The sequence below is a fragment of the Chenopodium album genome, chromosome 8 (genome assembly GCF_948465745.1).
Source record: "Chenopodium album chromosome 8, dcCheAlbu1.1, whole genome shotgun sequence".
Lineage (NCBI taxonomy): Eukaryota > Viridiplantae > Streptophyta > Magnoliopsida > Caryophyllales > Amaranthaceae > Chenopodium > Chenopodium album.
The window spans coordinates 69,067,353-69,090,574 of NC_137841.1; the positions used below are offsets into that span (position 1 = coordinate 69,067,353).

At 36.7% G+C, this 23,222-nt stretch overlaps 2 protein-coding genes across 2 annotated transcripts; one reads left to right on the forward strand and one right to left on the reverse strand.

Moving 5' to 3' along the window:
* Positions 1 to 6,593: 6,593 nt before the first annotated feature.
* LOC145555430 (uncharacterized) lies at positions 6,594 to 11,715 on the reverse strand. Its single transcript, XM_081617174.1, has 2 exons — positions 9,071 to 11,715; positions 6,594 to 6,972 (listed from the first exon to the last, which is right to left on the reverse strand). Exons 1-2 carry the CDS (start codon positions 11,713 to 11,715, stop codon positions 6,594 to 6,596), a joined length of 3,024 nt encoding a protein of 1,007 aa, XP_081473300.1.
* Positions 11,716 to 16,448: 4,733 nt separating this feature from the next.
* Positions 16,449 to 22,996, forward strand: LOC145642127 (indole-3-glycerol phosphate synthase, chloroplastic-like). The gene is made up of 11 exons (XM_081693217.1): positions 16,449 to 16,583; positions 18,049 to 18,204; positions 18,370 to 18,642; positions 18,762 to 18,938; positions 20,731 to 20,805; positions 20,897 to 20,941; positions 21,042 to 21,206; positions 21,768 to 21,846; positions 21,978 to 22,060; positions 22,209 to 22,277; positions 22,708 to 22,996. Exons 2-11 carry the CDS (start codon positions 18,058 to 18,060, stop codon positions 22,789 to 22,791), a joined length of 1,197 nt encoding a protein of 398 aa, XP_081549343.1. The 5' UTR covers positions 16,449 to 16,583; positions 18,049 to 18,057; the 3' UTR covers positions 22,792 to 22,996.
* Positions 22,997 to 23,222: the final 226 nt, after the last annotated feature.

The following is a 23,222-nucleotide window of genomic DNA, read 5'->3' on the forward strand; positions in this document are numbered from 1 at the left end:
GTTAGTGATTTTCCGGTACCGGCATAATCCGTCGGAAATTTCCGACGGAATTTAAAATTCGTCGGAAATTGCCGACGGAAATTCCATCGGAAAATAATTTCAGGAAATTAAAAAAAAATACGCCGTGCCACCACCGGCACGACGTATCACCACCTCCAACCACCCAAGACGCCCCTCTCAACCACACCACAACCCACCCACCTTAACCGAAACACACACCAAAACCCCAACCCACAGCCACCCCTGACCGAACCCCACCATACCCATACCCATCCCTGATCGAACCCCACCAAACCCACACCACCCAACCCAAAACCCAGCCACCCAACCAAACCAACACCACCCAATTACCCAAAACCCAGCCACCCCACCAAACCTACACCACCTAATTACCCAAAACCCAGCCACCCAACCAAACCCACACCACCCAATTACCCAAAACCCAGCCACCCCACCAAACCCACACCACCTAATTACCCAAAACCCAGCCACCCCTAACCGAGCCCACACTACCCACCCCTAACAAATCCCCACCAAAACCCACACCACCCTGACCGAATACACTAACCAAGCCACAACCACCACGAAAATCACCATAATACGACCCAGACCACAGCCACCACCGAAAATCACCCAAATTTAGATCCACCACCACCGAAAATCATCCAAAAATTAAATAAAAAATCAAAATTAAAAATTAGAACGTACCTTAAGATAAAAAAAACTTCGAAATCAACCACGAACTTGGTTTAACAAGGCCAAATTCGACCACGAAAACCCTAGATCTAGGATTTTCATGGTCGAATTTGACCTTAAAAACCATTAATTTGACTAACATCACCATAAACGACATAAAAGGAGGAGAGCTTGCTTGAGAAGAGAGTAAGGAGGAGGAGGAGAGGAGAGAGAAAGCGTGAGAAGAGAAGGAGGAGGAGGAGACAGAGAGCGTGAGGAGAGAGAAAGGGAGGAGAGAGGCGGATTGTGAATGAGGGGGGTTGGGGCGCCGTTTTAATATTAGGGTTTTGGGGTTTTTTCTTTTCTTTTTTTTTTTTAAATTAAATTCTGTCGGAACCAGGTTATAATCCGTCGCAAATTTCCGACGGAATTTAATTCCGTCGTAAATTTACGACGGATTTTTAATTCGTCGTAAATTATACCATTTCCGACGGATCTTTCCGACGGATTTTCTTGTCCGTCGGAACGGTTCCGTCGGAAATGACCTGTTTTCTTGTAGTGTGCTGATGTTGAGGCTGAACCAAGCTCTAGGCCTGAACCAAGCAAAAGGCCTGGCCAAGCACAAGTTATAAGCTCTTCTAGCTCTGAGTCTGAAAGAGGTTTTCGTTGTATACGGCCTCTCACAAGTTCACTGTAAACCCTAAGTTGTCAAGTTGTAAAGGTTGGCAGGATAAGTTCTTTTTCATGAGTGTTCCGGAAGATTTTCCTATCAGGAGAACTTTCTTTCGGCCTCATCCTCGTTTCGGCCATATTGCCGAGAGAGAGCTTGGCCCTCAAGAACAGAAGGCCTGTGATTACTTTGACGTCGTTAGGGCCAATATCGGTGGAAAAACTCGTGTTGTTCCGAAAGTGTGGTTGCCAAATGTAAAGTACATTTTGAACAACACACCACTATCTTATATCGGTTTATGTCGGACTAACGCTTATGGTATTAACCTTATAAATTATTGTTATCCTTTACGTTGTTAGTACTTACGCATTAATATGATACTTTTGTTGGTATTATTTATACAGATATGGTTTTTAACAGTTTATACTTATTAATAATCTTTGACATGTAGGCCCATAGAAGTTGGACAAGGCAGCCCTCGGCTTATCACTTGACGGCAAGAGAGTGGTGTCCCGTTGTCCCCCATCTCCAAGACTGGCATTAGAGACTTTCACTTCTTTCTGCTCACGTGCCCCTACACGTAATCCTAAAAGAAAAGCAGAAGAGATGGCTGATGAGAATGTGAGAAGAAATCGGCGTCTGACCTCATTGGCTAACAGACGCGGTGGTAGTGTTCCTACCGTTTCTACAAGAAAAGAAGATGAGCCGGCATTAAAGCGGTCAAAGACCGACACTGAACAGCCAAAGGCTCCATCGCCACCTAAAAATTCTGCTCCCGACAAAACAGTTTCGGCAATGGCAACAACCAATGAAAATGCCGATAAGGTGTTTGAAGATCTTATTGTGTCTCCTGTTCCTCAACAGGTAATAAACTTGTGATAATGGCCGAAAAGAAAATTTTTATTATATCGTTATTATTGTTTTTATTATTTTTTACTAACTTATTTTCTATTAGGAAACTGTCCCCATTTCTGCTGAACCTCAACAGGTTGGTCCTGTCAATTCCAAAACAAGTATTCCCGGTATTACTTATCGGGGTGGACAGTGGATTGAACACGTTGAAGGAAAGATTCCAGATGAGGTTCTGAACAGAGTAAGGGCTCCTGAGGGCCGTTCTCGCGATCAATGGCGGCCTGAAATGGACGTCTTCCGTAATGAATCCATTTTCACTGATGACCCTCTTCGGGGTGGAAATCTGGGATATCGGCTGCTACGAAATGTTTCAACTCCAGTTGATAGGTCGTCTGGACTTATCGGCCCAGTTGCAGCCCAACATATGCATGATCTGATGAGGGTATGTAGTTATAATTTACTATGTATCCATTTTTTTTTTTTACATTAAGACACATGGCTTATATCTTTCATATTTCACTTGTTTATAGGCGGTTGCTTCTGGAACAGAGTTGGTTGAGATGTATAGATTCTATCAGGATAAGTATCATCAGAACATGTCTAACCAACAATCTCTGGAGACAGCTTTGAAGAATGCCAGAAAGGCTCTTGATGGAATTAAGCTGATAAAAGCGAAAGATGATGCCGAATTGTCATCTCTGCGCGAGAAAGTTAAAAAAATGAAAAATCTTGAAGAGGAGATAAAGGATCTTAAATCTCAGCTTGAAGATAAGAACGTCGTGAAGAATCAACTTTCTACTGCACAGAGTGATCTTTCTAAGGCTAAGGCAACAATCGGCAACTTAGAAGGCCAGTTGCAAAAAATGGAAGCCGATAAATCTGGGGTACGGCAAAGGGCGGTTAGCCTTTATTTGTCATCGGCAGAATTTTGCAGTAAACTACAAGACCGTTTTGATGGTGGGTGGACTGCTGCTCAGAGGTGTGCTGCTCATGCTATCGGCCTAAAACAAGAAGACTGGGCTAAGATTGAAACAACATTTAATAATGATGCTCACAAGACACCTTCTGGATTTGAGCAACAGGAGTTCTCAGATGCAAATATCTTTAATCTTGCTCCTCCTGATGATATCGGCGTTTCCGACCCTAAGATTTTGGATTCTCCTGAACCTGAAAACAAATCGGCTTAAAGGGGCGGGCAGCCATCACCATCATCATCTTGCGGCTCTTGTGTTATGGGGCCTTACTCACTGTAGTTTCTATTTTGGTTATGTACTTTTAGAAAACTTGCTTTTGACAATGCTGTTTTATCGGCATATACCCTTTTGTGGTGATGTCTGTCGATCTTGTTTTAGCTTTGCCAAAACATCGTTTCTTTCATAACACTATGTTTGTATATCTTTAATGTATTTACGTTTTTATGCAGTTCTTTTAAATACTATAACTGTCCCGGTTTTAAATTTTATCGGTTTTAATTATTCACCTTAGAATCGATTTACTTTACACAATTACCTTAGAATCGATTTACTTTACACAATTCGTACGTTATACTAATAAGCATAAGGATATCGACAAATTCGTACGTTGTACTTATAAGCATAAGGATATCGATATAGCCCCTTATTAAGACTGTAATATCGGGCGTAGTATAGCCCCTTATTCTTCCCCGCTTAATGCAGACATCATTTTCATGATGTATGTACTTACATCTTTTTGTATACGACGATAGTTTATATTTTGTAACTCATTGGTCACTTGTGCAACTATATAATAGTTTCGCAAGTACCCTTATCGGCGATCATGTTTTAGTTGCGCCTCATGTCGGCTCATACTGTATAATGATTTGGCCGGGATATTATATTAAACCAACAACCTCGTGATTTAACGAATACAACTGATCAGGTTGTAAGAGCGTTATCGTCACGGAAGTGGTTTTTGGCTGTCCATCCCAATTAACGGTGGTCTGTTAACTGTAGGATTTCTTTATACACAAATTGTAGAGTAGATCATTGCATCTGATTTTACTTATCATCACTATCATACAAAATGCTTTAACTCAACTTTTACATTATACATAGTATTTTTTAAGAACTGTGGTATTCTAGGATTCTTCAGTGGCTTTCCGTCTTCAGATTCCAGATAATATGATCCTTGCATTACCATGTCTCTTATTCGATATGGACCTTCCCAGGTAGCTGTTAACTTTCCATCTTCATTCCCCTTTCCTGTTGCCGATGTTCTTCTTAATACTAAATCTCCGACAACTAGTGGTCGGTGATTAACTCTCTTATTATAGGCCCTTGACATTCTGTTTTTGTATGCGGCCGATTTAACTGCCGCTTTTTCCCTTACTTCTGGTAAAAAATCCAACTGTGTCGCAACAATAGATCATTTTTCTCTTCGCAGTAGTGTTGTATTCTGAATGTCGGCAGACCGACCTCGGCGGGTATAACAGCTTCTGTTCCAAAAACCAAATGGAAAGGGGATTCTCCTGTTGCTTCTTTAACTGTTGTTCTGTTCGCCCATAAGATCTCTGGAATTAAATCTGCCCATAACCCTTTAGCATCTTCGATCTTTTTCTTTATTGCCATTACTATCTGCTTATTAGCTGCTTCTGCCTGGCCGTTTGATTGCGGATGGCAAACTGCTACATATGCAAATTTGACTTTGTAAATTGTCAGCAAAGTTTTTACAGGCTTACAGTCAAACTGTGATCCATGGTCAAAAACCATTGCTCTCGGAAGGCCAAATCTTGTAAAGATATTTTTCCAAATGAACTTTCTGATTTCTGCTGCCGATATTGTAGTTACTGGTTCTGCTTCGATCCATTTGGTGAAGTAATCTACACCCACCAGTAGGAATTTTCGATTTCCAGTTGCCGACGGAAAGGGACCAACTATATCCATCCCCCATTGTGCAAACGGTACTGGATTCAATATTGGCGTTAAATCATTTGGTGGCCGGTTCAGAATAGGTGCGAACTTTTGACATTTTTCACACTTTTTAACATAAGAAGAAGCATCTTCATTCATTGCTGGCCAATAATATCCTCTTCTCATTATTTCTCTTGAAAGAGCTCGCGCCCCTAGGTGATTTCCGCAAGTTCCTTCATGAATCTCTTCTATTAACCTTGTAGATTCTTCTGCCGTTATACACCTTTGTAATGGGAACGAGAACCCTCTTTTATAAAGCTGGCCCTGGTACAGTATGAACCATACGCTATCTTTTTTTATTTTTCGAGCTTCTTCTTTCTCTATCGGCAAAGCCCCTGACAGCAAGTATGTTAGGATTTTGTCATACCATTGCTCCCCTAGCTGAATGCAATGAATGGCCTTTGCCGACTCGTCTATGCTTCTCTGCTTCAGAACCTCTACCATAACAGTTCTCTCCAAGTCATTTAAACTTGAACTGGCTAGCCTTACTAGAGCATCAGCCTGCGAATTTTGTGCTCTCGGCACTAATTAAACTTCGAAATACTGCAGTTGGGCTGTAAGCTCATTTATTTTTTCCAGATATTTTATCATCGCCAGTTCTCTTGCTTCATATTCCCCACGAAACTGACTGGAAACCAATTATGAGTCAGTTTTGAGAACTAAACTTTTTGCATCTGCCGCTATAGAAAGCTGAATGCCCGCAATTGCTGCCTCGTATTCAGCTTCATTATTTGTTGCTTTGAATTTGAACTTCAAGGCATATTCAAAAACTTCTCCATTCGGGGCTGTTATCACAATACCGGCTCCAGATCCCATTAAGGTTGCTGAACCATCTACTGATACATGCCATGTCCCCAATTCTTCCTCCTCATCATTGTAGGAGGTTTCTACAACAAAATCTGATAGAGCATGTGCTTTTATTGACACCCTGGGTTTGTAATACAGCTCATACTCCGATAACTCAACAGCCCACTTCAATAACCTTCCTGATGTATACAATTTTTGCAATGATTTTTCCAATGGATGATTCGTAAGGACTTCTATCGGATGTGCATCAAAATAAGGTCGTAATTTTCTAGCAGCAATTACGACAGCAAAGGCCATTTTTTCTATCACTGGATATTGTCGCTCAGCAGCATTAAGGACATGGCTGACAAAGTATATCGGCATTTGTCGTTTGGCCCTCTCAACTATTAGGACTGAGGCCACTGTTTTTGGTGACGCCGATATATATAACTGTAAGTATTCTCCCGGCTCAGGTCGTGCTACTGTCGGGAGAGACTTCAAATGGTTTCTTACCATCTCTAAAGCATCAGCTTGATCTTTTCCCCATTCAAATGATTTGTTTTGTCGTAGAACCACAAAAACGGGAGCGCTTTATCTGCCGATTTGCTAATGAAGCGCGTTAAGGCTGCCATTCTTCCTGTTAATCTCTGAATGTCTCGAATTGATTTAGGTTGTTTCATTTAAAGAAGAGCATTAACCTTATCAGGATTTGCATCATTGCCCCGTTCACTAACCATAAATCCTAAAAACTTTCCAGATCGAACTCCGAAAACACATTTTTCTGGATTGAGCTTCATCTGATATTGCCGCAAAGTTGCAAAAGTTTCTTTCAAATCCTCTATGTGATCTTTTTTCATCTTGCTTTTTACTATTGTATCATCTACATATACTTCAACATTACGACCCTTCTGATTTGCAAAAATTTTATCAACCAGCTTTTGATATGTCGCACCAGCGTTCTTCAGCCCAAACGACATTGCCTTGTAACAGTATACCATGGCATCTGTTATGAAAGCCGTTTTAGGCCTATCAGCTTCATGAAGACTAACCTGATGATACCTGTAGGGAATAGTTTCAAGCCTTTAAAATCCCACTAGCTTGAACCCCACTGTGATCATACACTAAAGTACGGTGGCGTCCAAAAGGGAAGAAGATAGAGCAAAAGAGTCGCCAACAAGTTTTTAAGGAACTTGTAAACCATCACGAGGTGAAGGTTACACCCCTTAACGATCCAAGAGATCGTCAACTCCATAAGGTCATGAACCAAATAAGGGTTCGGGGATGAAGGTACAAATCCAACCTAAAAGAGATTGAACCTGCCCTAATAATAGGCCTCTACTTTATTCTGCTCGTATTCATGTGCGCTTTCTGACTAACATACAATCAATAGGATTAACCCTAAACCTGTTTAATCTATGTTGGTTGAATATTAATGCACAAATAAACTATTATTGGCGATCACTTGAATTATAATCACAATTAACCTAACAAGATTATTAATTATCTTATTAAGCGTGATTACAAGTACCAATTCCCTTTAAACATGCATAAAAGGTGATCAAGCAATAAATAATATAAAATATATATCAAGCAACATAATAAATAATCAACATCGTAAATAATAATAATCATATCATAATCATCATCATAATCATAATCATGTTAAAGCATAGCAAGATCCTAGGCATGATACTAACAAGATTAATAACAAGCCCTAGCATGTCACTAAGCAATAAAAATCAAATCTTTAGCCCTAACATGATACTAACATGAATTAATATTAGGAAGAACATAGGAAGCATCGTACTTTTAATCATACTTGATATTAAATTTAACCTAGACATGATACTAGGATTCAAAATAACAATCTAAGCATGATTTCTACATCATAATATCAATTAAACCATTAAAGTACTTACTTGGATGCCTCGTACCTCTTTCTAATAACAAAATACACGCGTTAGTAACTTCAAGGAAAATAATAATCAAACAATTAAATTAAATAATTGAAAGAGAGATTTGGGACCAAACCCTCATAAATTAAAACCTTTCACGTCTAGGGCGAAGGCAACTTCGAATATGGCTAGGTGTTTCTAGATCTTGTGAATGCAGAATTTTGTATTTGAGAAAAGGCTAGTTTAGAAAAAGAGAGAGAGAGAATAATCAAGAAAATCTTGATGAGAGTTGGTGATTGAAAAAGGGGAGATATGACCTCTATTTATAGGGAAAAAGAGGGTAGAAGAATAAAGAAAAGCACACAAATTCGAATCGAAATAAAACTCGTAGACAGCAGTTTTTGCGGATTTTGTTTTTATCATATCTTTTGATCCAGGAATCGGAATAAGATGAATAAGATGTCGTTGGAAAGATCTTGAAGTCTACTTTCTAACCCAATTGGAATCAGATTAAAATATGTTGTAGAATAAAAGATATGAACGAAATAGTGAAACGGTGTCAGTTTTGGATAGAGTTTGATATCTTATTCATATCTTTTTCGTCATAGCTCGGATTTAATATTATAATATATCATTGGAAATATAATTTGAAGATCTATCCAAACATATAAAATTTGGATAAAAAATATGAGGCACGAAAATAATATCTGACTGTCTTTGAACATGTTTAAATTCGAATAAAATTAGGACTTTAAAAAAGGAAAGTTTTATAAAAAAGGAAAGTTTATATTTAAATCAAATTCCTTAATCTTATCTTTTCAAAAAAGGATAATTAAGATATTTTAGAAACTTATAGAAGATTCTAATCAATCCTAATTAGTTTAGGAATAGGATTAAACCTTTGGACCCTCCTCATGATCATTGGGTCGTAGGTAAAATCCGGTTTGGGCCCAGTTTAGTATGTTGGCCATAACTTCCTCAATATTCATCGGAATCGGGCTTATAATATATCGTTGGAAAGGTCTTTTCAAGCCCCATCCAACTACACCATTATTGGACCCTTGTCATGGACCAAACTAAACTGGAATGGACGTTTTCATAAAATAGAGTGGGTTTTCGAAAACAGAAAGAAAGAATTTTAACAAAAACTAACCGCAACACTAGACTTTTCACACTTTCACCTCATTCGATTATGGTTCGACGTGAAAGGTATTCATCACTGGGTTTGGTTTTGGGGAGACACAAATGGGTGTCTACAATACCCGGAGAATGCATCTAAGAAGCTTAACATTTCATGGCCAGAAGTCGAATCTACCAACCTGTCTATCCGAGGTAACGGATAACAGTCCTTTGGGCAAGCTTTATTCAGATCTGTAAAGTCCACGCACATCCGCCATTTCCCAGTCGGCTTTCTAACCATTACAACATTTGCCAACCATTCTGGATAAGTACATGGTTCTATAAACCCTGCCGTTAACAGCTTGTTGACTTCTGCTTGAATGGCTTCAATTTTCTCTGTTGAGAAGTTGCGCTTGTTCTGCCTTACCGGTCTAAACCTTCGATCCACATTGAGCTTATGCTCCATCACCTCTGGGTGTATTCCCGGCATATCGCTTGCCGAAAAGGCAAACACATCCGCATTATCTCTCAATAGGTTGATCTTATTACACCTCATTTCAACGTCCATATCGGCCCCAACCTTAACTGTCTGATTTGGGTTCCCTGGTCGGAGCTCCACCTGCACTGTCTCACCTCCTGGTGACGGCCTCGGCGCAGTTTCTGGCCTAGAATCAAAATTCTCCATTGACAAATCTCGCACTGTTGGCTCTCTTGCTCGTTTCAGGTTGTTTGGTACTTCTCCTTTCTGCCCCGGATTTTTTAGCGCCGTGACATAGCATAACTTTGCCATCACCTGTCCGCCATGTACCTTTTCCACAACCACTCTATTCGACACATAAGCAATAGTTAGATGGTAAGTTGATACTACTGCCTGTATGTCGTGAATTATCGGCCTTCCCACAATTCCATTATACGCCGATGGTACATCCACTACCAAAAATTCAGCCATCGCATCTCTTGCTGTTATACCATCTCCAAGCCTAATAGGGAGAACTATACTCCCTTCTGGCCTTACCGTCGAACCGTTAAACCCAATCACCGGATATGATACCGGCGTTAAATATTGTCGACCTATCATCAATTCATTAAAGGCTTGCATAAACAGAACATTTGCTGAACTTCCTCCATCAACTAGAACTCTTTTCACATCGGCTCCATTGATCTTTGTTATTAATACAAGGGGATCATCATGAGGAAACACTATTCCTTTTGCATCTTCTTTGGTAAAGGTTACATTCGGAATTTCAGATGGTTGTGGGCGATCAACAACATCTAATGCATTAACAATGTGCCGATATTCCGATAGGTGCTTCCGTGCTCCACTTATGGTTCCTCCGTGAACTGGTCCACCGGTTATTACATCAACTCTTTTTCCAGTGGACGACGGTGGCTGCCTGCCTTCACCTTGTCGGTTCACCTGACCTTGTCTTTCTGGCCGGTAATCTACCTGCTGGCGTTCTGGCTGTCGATATTGTTGTTGCTGACTTTCCCCAGAGTGTAACCGATATTGAGTAAGATGCCCCTTTCTTATTAATTCTTCGATATTATCCTTCAACTGCACACAGTCCTCAGTGTAATGCCCCACATCTCGGTGGAACATACAATACTTCTTGGTATCCCTTCCTTTCGCTTTCATCGGCATAGGCCTCACCCATCCTTCTCGGTTTTGATTTATAGAGTATATTGCAGCCCTTGGTGCATTTAAAGGTGTATACGAATTATATCGCATTGGTGCTTTGGTTCCTCTGACCTCTTGGCGGCTTCCTCCTCTTGCTGCAGCTGGATTCCTCGACCTTACAACTCCCGAAGATCCCCCTTCAGACATAGGGTGAATTCTATCAGTAGAACTTACTCGGCTGCTCATTTTCATCAATTCCTCACTCTTAATATAATCATGAGCTTTGTTAAAAGCTGCAGCTAATGCTGGCTGATTTTTTCGGGTTAAGTATCTCTTAAATTCTGAATCATTCAGACCATTCATTAGTGCCATGACTGCTATCTCCTGCTGCAATCTTGGAATTGTATTGGCTTCATTATTAAACCTCCTTATATAATCCCTTAAAGATTCATCTGCCTTTTGAGTAACAGCCATTAACTCTCCAGAAGTTCTCTGCCGAACACTATTGCTGACATACTGCCCCACGAACATTTCGGCTAACTGCTGGAAACTGTGAATTGCTCCATTTTCAAGATTATTGAACCAATCGGCTGCTGCTCCAACCAGAGTAGTGGGAAATACTTTACACCAAACGGCATCAGAATTGGTGTATAAAATCATGTGACCCTCATATGAGGTCATGTATCTACCTGGATCTCCCCTTCCATCATACCGACAAGTCGGCATTTTGATTTTCTCCATTGGTTGATCAAGGATGCTTTGTGCAAATGGTGATGCCCTCAACTGAACTACTCTTCGCACCGCTCCTTGCTGATAAGTTCCCATACTTTCATCTTGACCTGAGGATCGAACCTCTGATTCTCTAGGGGTTTGCTGGGATCTTATCGGTGACTCCTCATGCCGGCGTCTTTGCGAACTTCCGGTCTGGTTAAATTGATTGTCATGAGCTGTAAAAGGCATCCCTCCTCCATCTTGGGTTGCCCCTATTTCTTTTCTTTTCTTGCTCATAGCGGTCATTACTCTTGCAGCTGTCTCCAGCTCTTTTGATGTAAACCCTGCCATAGGGTCTATACCTGCCCCAGTCTGCCCTTCAGGGGTTGACGGCATATGGAATTCATTACCCTCCAAAGTATGAGTTTCATCCTCAATCTGAATTTCTGGATCAGGCATTTTTTCTTTTCTTCTTTTTTTTTTTTTTTTTTTTTCCTTTTTTTTTTTTACTTTTTTATCAGAAAGTAAGAGGCTCTTTCAGGCGATAGAAGCTATTAAGTAGCTCCCCTCCTTCTAGCGCCAACTATTTCTGCAGGAATCCAATAACCCGAATCCAAGATCCGAAGCTCGAGTATATAACCCGTTCTGCTCCTATCGGCCAAGTAAGAACCTACACAAAAAGAAGAGATTAGCTAGCCCCGGGGTGAATCCGGGGAGAACCACTCCAAAGATTAAGTCAGCAAGTGTTTATGGAAGAAAGATGATTTAGAGAGAGAAAGTAATGAGAAAGAAAGAGAGTAGTGAGAGAAAGAGTGTAATAAATGCTACCTTCTTTATGAAGTAAAATCAGATTATTTATAGGTTTACTAAGTGACGGATGGCAGTTTAACAAGTAATATAATTTCTGCCACGTGTCAAACGCGAGCACGACACGTAGCAGCTACTTACATGCCGATATGTATGCTTTATACAGAAATGCCGATATTAACAAAAGCTATTGATGGATCGAATTCAAATAGTATGTCGGTCTGTCATACCATATCGGCCTATAATGATTTCCGTTATGTAGATATTTCCCCATACAATAGGCATGTAGTAAAAACTATTAGTACTATTTTAAACTTATTACTCCTATAAAAAAACTAATAAATATTAACCTATCAAAATTGATTTTTGTTGATTAAAACTAGTTTTTTTTTTTTTTTTTTTAATGTTTAGTTTAAGTTGGAAGAAAAACCTTCAAAAAAATAAGTTGAAGAACAGAAGGCCACAATCAATAATCTTCACCAAAAGAATGACACATGTGTTCTAAGCTGTAACAACTAATAAGTACTCCCTCCGTCCCTAAAAGAACGATCTTTTTGGGGAATTTTCACCGGTATTAAGAAATTTAAATGGGAAATCCAAGTGTATAGAAAGCTAATAAAAGTACATTAAAAAGGTAAATATATTTGGGATTTGCAAAAAAATAGAGAGATAGTAGTAAAAGTACATAGAAAAAACAAAATTTACATGGGGAAGCTAATTTTGAATAAATATTATTGTAAATTGAAGGGTCTTTTATTAGTGTAAATGGGAAGAGCATTTTAGGATTAAAATTTGGCCAAAAGGGTCATTCTTTCAAGGGACATAGGGGAGTCATAAGCATTAAGCAATTAAGTACTAAATCTTGTTTGTTTCAAAAAGAAAAAAATGATTTTTTTTTAAAAAAAAAAAGAAAAGAAAAGGAAAAAAGTATAAAATCTTGTAATCAATAAATCATTTTCATAATACATTTTCATAATACTCTTAGGGTCTGTTCTCTTACGTTGAAATTCAGTTCAGTTCAGTTCAGCTCAGTTCAGTCCAGTTCAGTTCAATTCAGCTCAGCTCCTAATTTCCTTCTCTTATAAAATATTCATTTCAATTCAGTTCAGCTTAGTTCAGTTCAGTTCAGTTCAGCTCAATTCAGTCCAGTTCAGTGTTCAGCTGAGTTCAGTCAATGAGAACAGACCCTTAATATGGTTTTTTTTTTTTTTTTTTTTTTTTTTTTTTTTTTTTTTTTTTTCCAATTTTTTTCCGTTTAATTTATGAAAGATTAAAAACAACTTCCAAGGATTAATAAAATCATATTCATAGGGGTCGGGTGTAAAAATTACTCATTTTGTAAAGATTGTGAGCCATATTTCCCTCTTTAGTCTCTAACCACTTCCTCTCATGTATCCTCTCCCTCTCCCTCTCCCTCTCACATTCATATTCATATTCCTTTTCCTTCCCAACATTTCTTGTAAGGAACCAAATAATAAAATCTACTCCGTAATTAGTACTGATGTTGTCTAGTCAATTTTTATGAATAGTGCTTGGAGCTTGAAACTTTATGTCGAATGTTCATTTATTATGTATCTCATAAGAAAAATATTTTTAATAAATTAAAATTAGTTTTAAATTATTTTCTTATTGAAATTAATTTTTATCAAACCAAACGAGAGCTCAATTCAATGTCCTACTTCGTATTTAATTTCATGTTGCAGTAATTCATGCTGGGCCAATACCTTCTCAAGCCCAACTTAATTTTTGGACTTAGTTCCTATACATTGTAGTGGCAAAAATCTCTTAGGCCCTAGCTAATTAGAGTGGAGTTCGAAGAAGTTTAAGTAATCACTATGGTCTTGTTTGGCAAATGGCTATTGGCGGTTGGCCGTTGGCTGGTTCACTTGGCTTGTTTGACCAACTGAAATGTTTGGCTGTTTATAATGACTTTTGAAATTGGTTGTTTATAAAAGTGTTTGGTAAATTAATTGTTAGTTGTTGGCTGTTTATTAGATAATTTGTGGGCCAACAAGCCAAAAGTCAACAAAAAAGCTAATCAAAGCAGCTTTTTCATTTTGGCTTAAAAGCCAGCTTTTTCGCTGACTAAAAAGCCAATTACCAAACATATTTTTTGGCTGTTTGACCACCTAAAAAAGCCAAAAACTAACCAAAAAGCCATTAGAAAGCCAATTACCAAACATGACCTATATGCCTAACTCTACATTAATGATTAGCAAATGGTTGCAAATTTGCAATGTTTTGGAAGATTTTAAAAACACAAATTTTGTTGTAAAACATGTAACAATTACTTATAAGTATTTACATTTATCTTTACGTAGTATAACACTATAACATTATTTTACCGTAAATTTTACACTTAAAAAACACTCATAATTATGTTTGAAGTTATATAATTTGATCTTACTTGAGTTAAATCCCTTAGCTTAAGTATTGAATGAGAGTATAGCTCAAATTTTGTTTTTTATATCATTTTCACCTATAAAACTATCTATTTGTGCACTCAAACAAATAATCAATTAAGGCTTGACTCACTTGATGTTTTGATAACATTTCTGTATAATCTTAGTGATTTTGAAAAACATATATAAACCCTTATCAGATATTTTACTCTTCCTTTAGTATGTTTAAAAATCTACTTTGTATAAGAAATTCAAGCTCTAAAAAAAAATATTGATGTATTATATTCCGTTTATGGTGATTTTAGGATAAAGTATTGGAATTGAAGCATGGCACACAAGTATTCAAATCTAGTGATTGAGATTAAAAATTAGAAATTTTTTTCCTTTTGATTGGTAAACAAAATTTTAATACCCGTACAATTATCGACGAATTCAAACCGAGCACTTAAAAATTGCTAATAATAATACAACCTTTGTCTCATTCTTTTTTAATAATACAACCTTTTGGTTATTTTATAATAATACAACCTTTAGGGGTTGTTCATTTTAAACAAGATTAAATCGAAATTTCATCGAGTTTTGAGGTGGGAGAAGGGAAGGGGATATTACACCCTTCCTCAGCCCCACCACCAAAAAATCATCTTTCCCCTTTCCTAACCTCAAAGTCTACCGAAAATTTGATTTTATCTTGTCTTGTTTAAAATGAACACCCTCTAAAGGTTGTATTATTTTTAGCAATTTTTCCAAAAAAAAAAAGGAAAGTTATCCCTTTTTTTTTCCTATCACTTATAGAAAAATGTTGTTTTTTTTGTTTTTGTTTTTGTTTTGTTTTTTATTTATTTATTTATTTTTTATTTTAGAGAGGGGGATATTCACGAGAGATTGTTTTATTTTCATTTTGATAGTTGTTTTTTTTTTTTTTTTTTTTTTTTTTGAAGAAGAAGAAGAAGATAGTTGTTTTTTCATTTAACTATCAAATAAAGAATATAATTGTTTTTTCATTTAACTATCAAATAAAGAATATAATTGTTTTTTCATCTAATCATCAAATAAAGAACAAATACTAACCTCGGGCTAGTTGGATTTACAGCGCAACTAGGTGTATATAACAAATTTCAAATATTGAGCATTTTACTTCCAAACTAGGTTAGATCCCTCCCATGTCATGCACGGTGATCTTTATATATAGTTATATATTATTGATTGAGAAATATTATAATTATAAATTAGTCAAGAAACAATAAAAGTATGTGATAGGTTAATTTGATATTTGCAATTTTAATTGTAGCTTCCAATACACAACTAAAACAAAGTAGGCAAAAAAATCTGAGCAATTTTTTTTTTTTTAATTGTAAAATAGGTCAATAATTATTTAAAAATATTTATTTTTGGTATATATTGCCCAATATTTTTTAGAAAGATTTGTGAATAAATCTTTTATTTTAAATATAATAATTATTACATGTCAGTAGGGAATATGTACAAAAAAAAAATAATGTGATTTTTGCAAATGATTTGTTTCCTTAATTAAAATACTTTTTTTAAAAAATAAAAAAAATAACTAAGGACAAACCAGGAGATGACACGTGTTATCGCTGATGTGTCTTTTAGTATATAGTATTGATGTTTGATATTGATTGATTGATATTATTTTTGCTTGATTATAAATTTAGAGCATTAAAAAAAATATTTTTTTTACTAATAATACTTCCTCTGTTCTTTTTTACTTGACCTGTTTTTTTTTATCACGTTTGCCAATGCAAAACTTAACGATCAATAACTTAAATTTCTCCCGACGAATCCAAAAAGATCATAATGAATATATTTTTCCTTACATATTATTCACAAAAAACGGTGAAAGAAGGGGTGGTGAATAGTGTAAAAGTAAAAACGGGTCAAGTAATAAAAAACGGAGGAAGTATATTATTGTTTTTTTATTTTAAAAAAAAAATTTATTTTATTTTATTTTATTTTATTTGTAAGGGTGAAAGGAAGCCAGGAGCATACAAGCATTTCATATCATATCATATTTACAAAATAGAATCGCAAAATCAATTTCTGGAGGAGCTTTTTATTTTCAGAATCTCAACCTCCAACCAAACGGCCACTTCCACTCAGGTTCGTCCTCATAATTTTTACATTCTTCATTTTCAATTACATTAGGTTATTGTTATTATTATTATTTCTGTAACTGTCGACAAATTATGCTTATGATTTATCTTCGCTATTTCAATGGGTAATCTAAAATCTTATCTCGAAAAATTGAAAGATTTTAATTATGGGTTTTATAATTCAGAATTAAGTTGTGATTTTGACAATTTTAATTGAAAATCATTGGCAATATAAGAACATGCAAGTTTTTCCTTTTCCCAAATTTTGATTTTTGTTTACTTATACTTAAATTTCTCGAGAATGTTATGGTTGATCATGCTTGGTTTAGTGTATGTTGATGTCTTAGAAATATGCTTATGCAGTTATTATTTTTTTATAATAATTTTAAAATGTGAAAATAATTAAATTCTCATGTTGTTCTATACTATAATTAAGGTCATAAAATGGGTTGAATAAGTGAAATTTTGTTTGGGTGTTGCGGTTTCTAAGGTTTATAATACATGGGTTGGATTTCTCTTGCTTCTTGGTTTTGTGTTGGGAAAATTTCAGAGTGGATATTATAAGTGCTTGCTATTTTCCAGATTAGTAGGCATTAGGTCATAATCAGTGTTTAAAAAGACTGAAGATGTATTAAGACAACTGGGTTCCTAGAGGCTAGAGCTTGTGGATGTTAGGATATATGACATATATCCCATTTGTGTGGAGAAAAATTTCCCACATCTGAAGATAGGTAGAAGGTACTGGCATGTATGGTTTGTGGGTTACTCCTCGTATGGGCATATGGTTTTAGGACGGAACCATGTTGGGTATTGACGTATTGGTGGCCTCTCCTCATCAAATTGTATCAGAGCTAGGCTATAAGAACAAATGCAATCGTGGGGCATCATGGTTGATTAATGTGACTCGAAGTTAGAGTTCATGTGGAGTGGTGCTACTGATTTTGTGACTTGAGAGTAAAGGTGTCTAATTAAGGAGGAGTTGTGCCGAGCATGGAACAAACATGTGAATTGTGAATTGTGAAGCGGAGGTTGTTGCCCATGTGTGTATGTTGTCCCACATTAGAAGCTTGGTAGGGAAGTGACTAAGATACAAAGTTTGTAGGCTACTCTTCTTATTGACATATGGATTTAGGAGGGAACCCCACTTGACTTGTGTATTCATGGGTCTTGCGTGGACGTGAGGTGTGGGCTACTCTTCCAATTGACATATGGTTGTAGGATGGAACCCCACACCCACTTGACTTGTGTATTCCTAGGTTTTGCATAGCCATGAGGTGCAATTTTAAAATGTAGTGTTTTTTTTTTTTTTTTTTTTTTTTTTTTTTTTTTTTTTTGGGTAAAAACAGGCTACAAACATTAAAGCAGTAGTGTTCCTTTTTGTGCACCTTAGGCATGTAAATCCAGTGTTTTATTTATCTATACATTGGTTTACTCAATGTTATAAAGATTAACTGACTATGAAAACATCGCAGTGCTAACTAATGGAGGGTGTTATAGCACTGATGCGGTCAGTGCCTGTATCAACCAAGCCTGGAGTTGTATTACCTCGAATCTCTGCCAGAAGATCTTCTCCATATATATCAACAAATTTTAGTAAACGTGATGTTTGTTTGATTCGAGCTCAACAGGTACCCTTTTGCATATCTTAGAAATGGACCTAATTATATTGTGGCCTTCATGGTTGATTTTAGAATTCTTTGCATAAGTTTGAGCTTAGAGTATCTCACGTGTTTACCGTGCTACAAGTTTTTATGCTACAAGCAACCAAAGTTGTAATGAGTTTGTTTTTGTAGCTTGACTCCAGGGAAGCATCTGCTACAGCTCCGCCACCTCCGCCACCTGTGAGTGATTCCCAAGACAATGCCCTTAAATTGAAAGAATGGGAGGTGGGAAGGTTAAAAGAGGAAGTAGCTGCTACCCAAGGAATAACAATCAGGAGACGACCGCCAACAGGGCCCCCTATGCACTATGTAGGCCCTTTTGAGTTTCGGATACAAAGTGAAGGCAATACGCCACGAAATATTTTGGAAGAAATTGTATGGCACAAGGACGTTGAACTCGCACAGGTAAACTAGGATAGTCCTAAATTATTGACACCCTTCCCCAGTTCCCCCTTTTCTGCTGCTATCTTACCTTTACTCTTTACTAGCTTTTTTTTTTTTTTTTTTTTTTCAATTCTCCATAGTGGAAAGAGAAAAAGCCCCTTGTTTCTTTGAAGAAGGCTCTTGGTGCTGCTCCTCCAACGAGGGATTTTATTGGTGCTCTGAGAGCAGCTCAACAGAGAACGGGATTGCCTGGTTTGATTGCCGAAGTAAAAAAAGCTTCACCAAGTAGAGGTGTTTTGAGAGAAGACTTTGATCCGGTACTTTTTCCTAGTTTCCCTAATATAGTATTGAATCCTGAATTCGTTTTTAGTCATCCACTTTTGCTGTCGTAATGTCTTTTTGTGAGGATTATTATTTTACATGATGATTGTTGTCTTCACAATTTGTATAAATGTTTTTTATTCTGCCTATCTGCTGGGTGATTTCTGATTCAGCTAGAGCAGCTAGTGAGCAGTGATGTGCAATATTAGTTTAGATTTTAGAAGGTTGGATTATGCTTTTCTTGTTTATTTGTTTTGGCGATAGCAAGTAGACTGTAAAAGTCAATCGGGAGGACCTGCATAAGGTCATTTAAATCCTTACGAAGTTAAGGTATATGCCTAGGGCCCTACTAAATAGTAACAGAAGACTTAGGCCATGTTTAGTAATTGGCTTTTTAATGGCTTTTTGGTTAGCTTTTGGCTTTTTTAGGTGGTCAAACAGCCAAAAAATGTGTTTGGTAATTGGCTTTTTAGTCAGCGAAAAAGCTGGCTTTTAAGCCAAAATGAAAAAGCTGCTTTGAGTAGCTTTTTTGTTGGCTTTTGGCTTGTTGGCCCACAAATTATCTAATAAACAGCCAACAACCAACAATTAATTTACCAAACACTTTTATAAACAATCAGCTTAAACAACCAATTTCAAAAGCCATTATAAACAGCCAAACATTCCAGCTAGTCAAACAAGCCAAGTGAACCAGCCAACAGCAACCGCCAACAGTCATTTGCCAAACAAGGCCTTAATCTGAAAATAAAGGAGGCCATAATGCCATACACCACTATAACAACTACAAATTATTACCTTGGAATTTATTTCATAAAAGTTTTTATTGTGTAGGCATGATATTATCTTAAATTGAGTTGGATTAAATGAATATAAAAAGCATGTATATAATGCAATATTATCATCATTGTAGTGAAACCTTATATAATGTGCCATAGAGACAACTAAGAGAAAATCACTTGCGTTGGTTTGGGCATGTAAGATGGAGACCCGAGGGTACACCGGTACAAAGAGTGGAAGAGTGGGACCATGGAGGGGTTAAATGAGGGAGAGGGAGACCAAAAATGACTTGGTTGGAAGGAGTTAGGAAGGATATGAAGTATATGGATTTGCATGAGGATGAGGCATTGGATCGTAAGAGATGGAGGAGGAAGATTTTTGTCGATAAATGCACGGAATAATCACTTTTGGTTCATGTAGCTGACCCCACTTATGGGATTAAGGCTTTGATTAATAGAGACAATTGAATTTTTATACAAAATGAAAAGGTTAATATTGTCTCTGTTGCATGTTAAAGTGTTGAGTGCTGTTTTTTAGAGAATGGTTACCTCTAATATAGGTACCTGTTATTTTTTTAGAGGTCTTTATATCAATGTTTTTATTAGTTTAAGCACATACTTTGGTTAATGATTAATTCCAACTTCTAATGTTGAGTTTAGGAGTAGCTTGAAGGAGAAGTTAGTTTGTTAGAGAAATGCTCAATAAAAAGAGCTAATTAGACAGAGATAAATGTTGAATATTGTTGAATGTGTTGGGTTAGCTTTAGAATTCTAGATTGGGAGAGAATGTACCTCTCGATAGTGGAACTATTATACAAAAGTGCTGTAATTCAGTTTATTAATCAAAAACCATCATCACCTTCCTTTCTGACATTTATGATGCTCAAGCTATGATAATTCATTGCATTGCCTAAAGCCCTAAATGATTTTCCAAGTAGCTTGTGAGTGACATAATCGCTTATATATACAAATACAGATTGTTAGGTTCAAAGCGTTACTTTCTTTTATATAGGTTGAAATAGCAAAAGCTTATGAGAAAGGTGGAGCTGCATGTCTGAGTGTTCTGACAGATGAGAAGTTTTTTCAGGTAATATCACGACTCAATTATTTTTCCAATATTTACCTTGTTATGCACCATAATGATGCCAACACCTTTTTTCATGAATTCATGAATATAGGGAAGCTATGAGAATCTGGCGGCTATACGCAATGCTGGAATCAAGGTCTTAGCTTTTGGGATTGTCTGTTTCTTTCTTGATATGAAGTTATCTTTTATTTAAAAAGTCTGCAATAAATTGGTGTAATGGAATTTCTGTAATGCAGTGTCCTTTGTTGTGCAAAGAATTCATAGTGGAAGCTTGGCAATTATTCTATGCCAGGACTAAAGGAGCAGATGCAGTTCTCTTGATTGCTGCTGTTCTGACAGATCTAGATATTAAGTACATGATCAAGATATGCAAGATATTGGGACTAGCAGCACTAGTTGAGGTAAATTTACGTTTTTTTTATACCTTTTTTTTTGGTGGTTGAATTAATTGCGCATTACACTATTCATGTGTTAAATGATAGTTTAAGCTATCCTATATAGTTGGCTGAATATTAAAATACTGATCATGATAATTTTTGCAACTCCGTAAAAACTTATGCAACTTGATTCATACATGTGGTACCTCTATAGATTCTTTAATTTGTTTACTAGTCCAAGAATGAATCAATCAGATTGAAGTACTGTTTTCATCAGGATTAGTATTTTCTTAGGTCATTGGTACTAATTTTCTTCTGGAGTATGGAGATTTTTTTTTTTTGTTTTTTTTTTTTTTTTTTGTTATTGAGCTACAAATTGCCTACAATAGAACCCTAGATGACAAGTCAGGTTCAGCTGTTCAAGTAGCACAATGCAGATTGATTTATGCTATGTAGGAGTTAAATCTGAAGGAAAAGGAAATAACTTATTTATTTGATTATATTGTGATAGGAATAGGATGTTCTTAATTGCTAGTATTTGGACTATTAGGTATCACTCGGGATTAAATATGTTTTTCGTATCAGGTGCATAATGAAAGGGAAATGGATCGTGTGCTGGGAATAGATGGGATTAAATTGCTGGGAATCAACAATAGGAATCTTGGTAAGATTTTTTAGACCTCTCAGAATACAGACCTATATGGCTGCATGAACAGTTCTTTTTTGTTTAATCAGTTCTTTGTTTGGATTTGACACGAGTTATCAAGAGGTTAACATTACATTGCTCATCTACAGAGACATTTACTGTTGATATTAGTAATACAAGGAATCTTCTCGATGCAAGACGTACAGAAATTATTCGTGAAAAGGGCATTATTGTGAGTTTATTTTCTATCTATTATATGGACTTGAATTCCCTTTCCTTTGGGGTATGAAATGTAAAGTTTTCATTTGTTACAAGGGCAATCATTTTATCAAATCAAAGCCTTTTTCTTCCATCATTCTAAGCATTTTCTTGATTATCAGGTGGTTGGTGAGTCTGGACTTTTCACTCCTGCTGATATTGCTTATGTACAAGAGGCTGGAGTTGAAGCTGTGAGTTTCACAAATTATCATTAACTTTGGAGTTCTATTAACGCGAGCATCATTCTGTTAGCTGTTATTGGTTTGCATGAACGCAAATTCTTATACATGGATGAGTTATGTTACTCATCGGGTACCCATGCATGTCCGCCACGGGTACATGTCCTAGTGGCCAACTCTGTTATTTTTTGAAAATTTTACATAATTTTGAACTAAATGAAGTGTCTAAATGCCTAATTCATCATAATTTGTAAGTGGCTCCAGGTGACCATAATACTTGGACAATTAGCAGATTCTAGTAAAATTTGGAGCACAAAATGGAAATCCTTGGCTACTAAGTAGAAACTTGTCACTACACCTCACATTTTTAGAACTACTTGCATATGTGATGCATGATTGTGTATTTATATACTCAAAATTGATGAAATTAATTTATATGCAGGTTTTGGTTGGCGAATCCCTTGTGAAACAACCAGATCCTGCACTGGGGATCGCTAATCTTTTTGGTAAAGATATTTCTGTATGAGCCACAAATTATGGAGCACCAATTTTGGACATAAAGCAAAGGTGTAGGTTCTGTAAATTCATAGTAATACAAACTTTTTGTTACTAAGCTGGTGCTGTCTTTTGTCGCGAATAGGTGCCAGGCACTCTTGTTGTAACTTGGACATCACAAACATAACAATTTGTATGTGTGCAGTTCTATATCAGTTTCACATGTTTAAAAGGAACAGACTGATGCATTGCCAAAACTGTCTTCGGTCTGCATCATATTTTTTTGTCATGCCTTTTCTTCTCAGATTGTGTCAAAGCAAACAAAACCAGATTGAAGCTGAGGGTATAAGCAGAGCAATATAAGAAGCTTCACTAGGTGCATCCGCGCATGATAAAAGTGCTACCAAACCGGCATCTTAGATTAAAGCGTCGTTTGCAATAGTTGAGTACTTGAGTGTGTGG

Bases quoted from the DNA above. Each gene is read 5' to 3' on its own strand.
- LOC145555430 (XM_081617174.1), bottom strand. From the start codon at position 11,715: ATGCCTGATCCAGAAATTCAGATTGAGGATGAAACTCATACTTTGGAG. The intron at 6,973-9,070 runs GTATTGTAGACA...TATTCCCTACAG, and splicing joins TTCTTAGATGCATTCTCCGG to GTATCATCAGGTTAGTCTTC.
- LOC145642127 (XM_081693217.1), top strand. From the start codon at position 18,058: ATGGAGGGTGTTATAGCACTGATGCGGTCAGTGCCTGTATCAACCAAG. The intron at 20,806-20,896 runs GTAATATCACGA...TCATGAATATAG, and splicing joins CAGATGAGAAGTTTTTTCAG to GGAAGCTATGAGAATCTGGC. The intron at 22,278-22,707 runs GTGAGTTTCACA...ATTTATATGCAG, and splicing joins AAGAGGCTGGAGTTGAAGCT to GTTTTGGTTGGCGAATCCCT.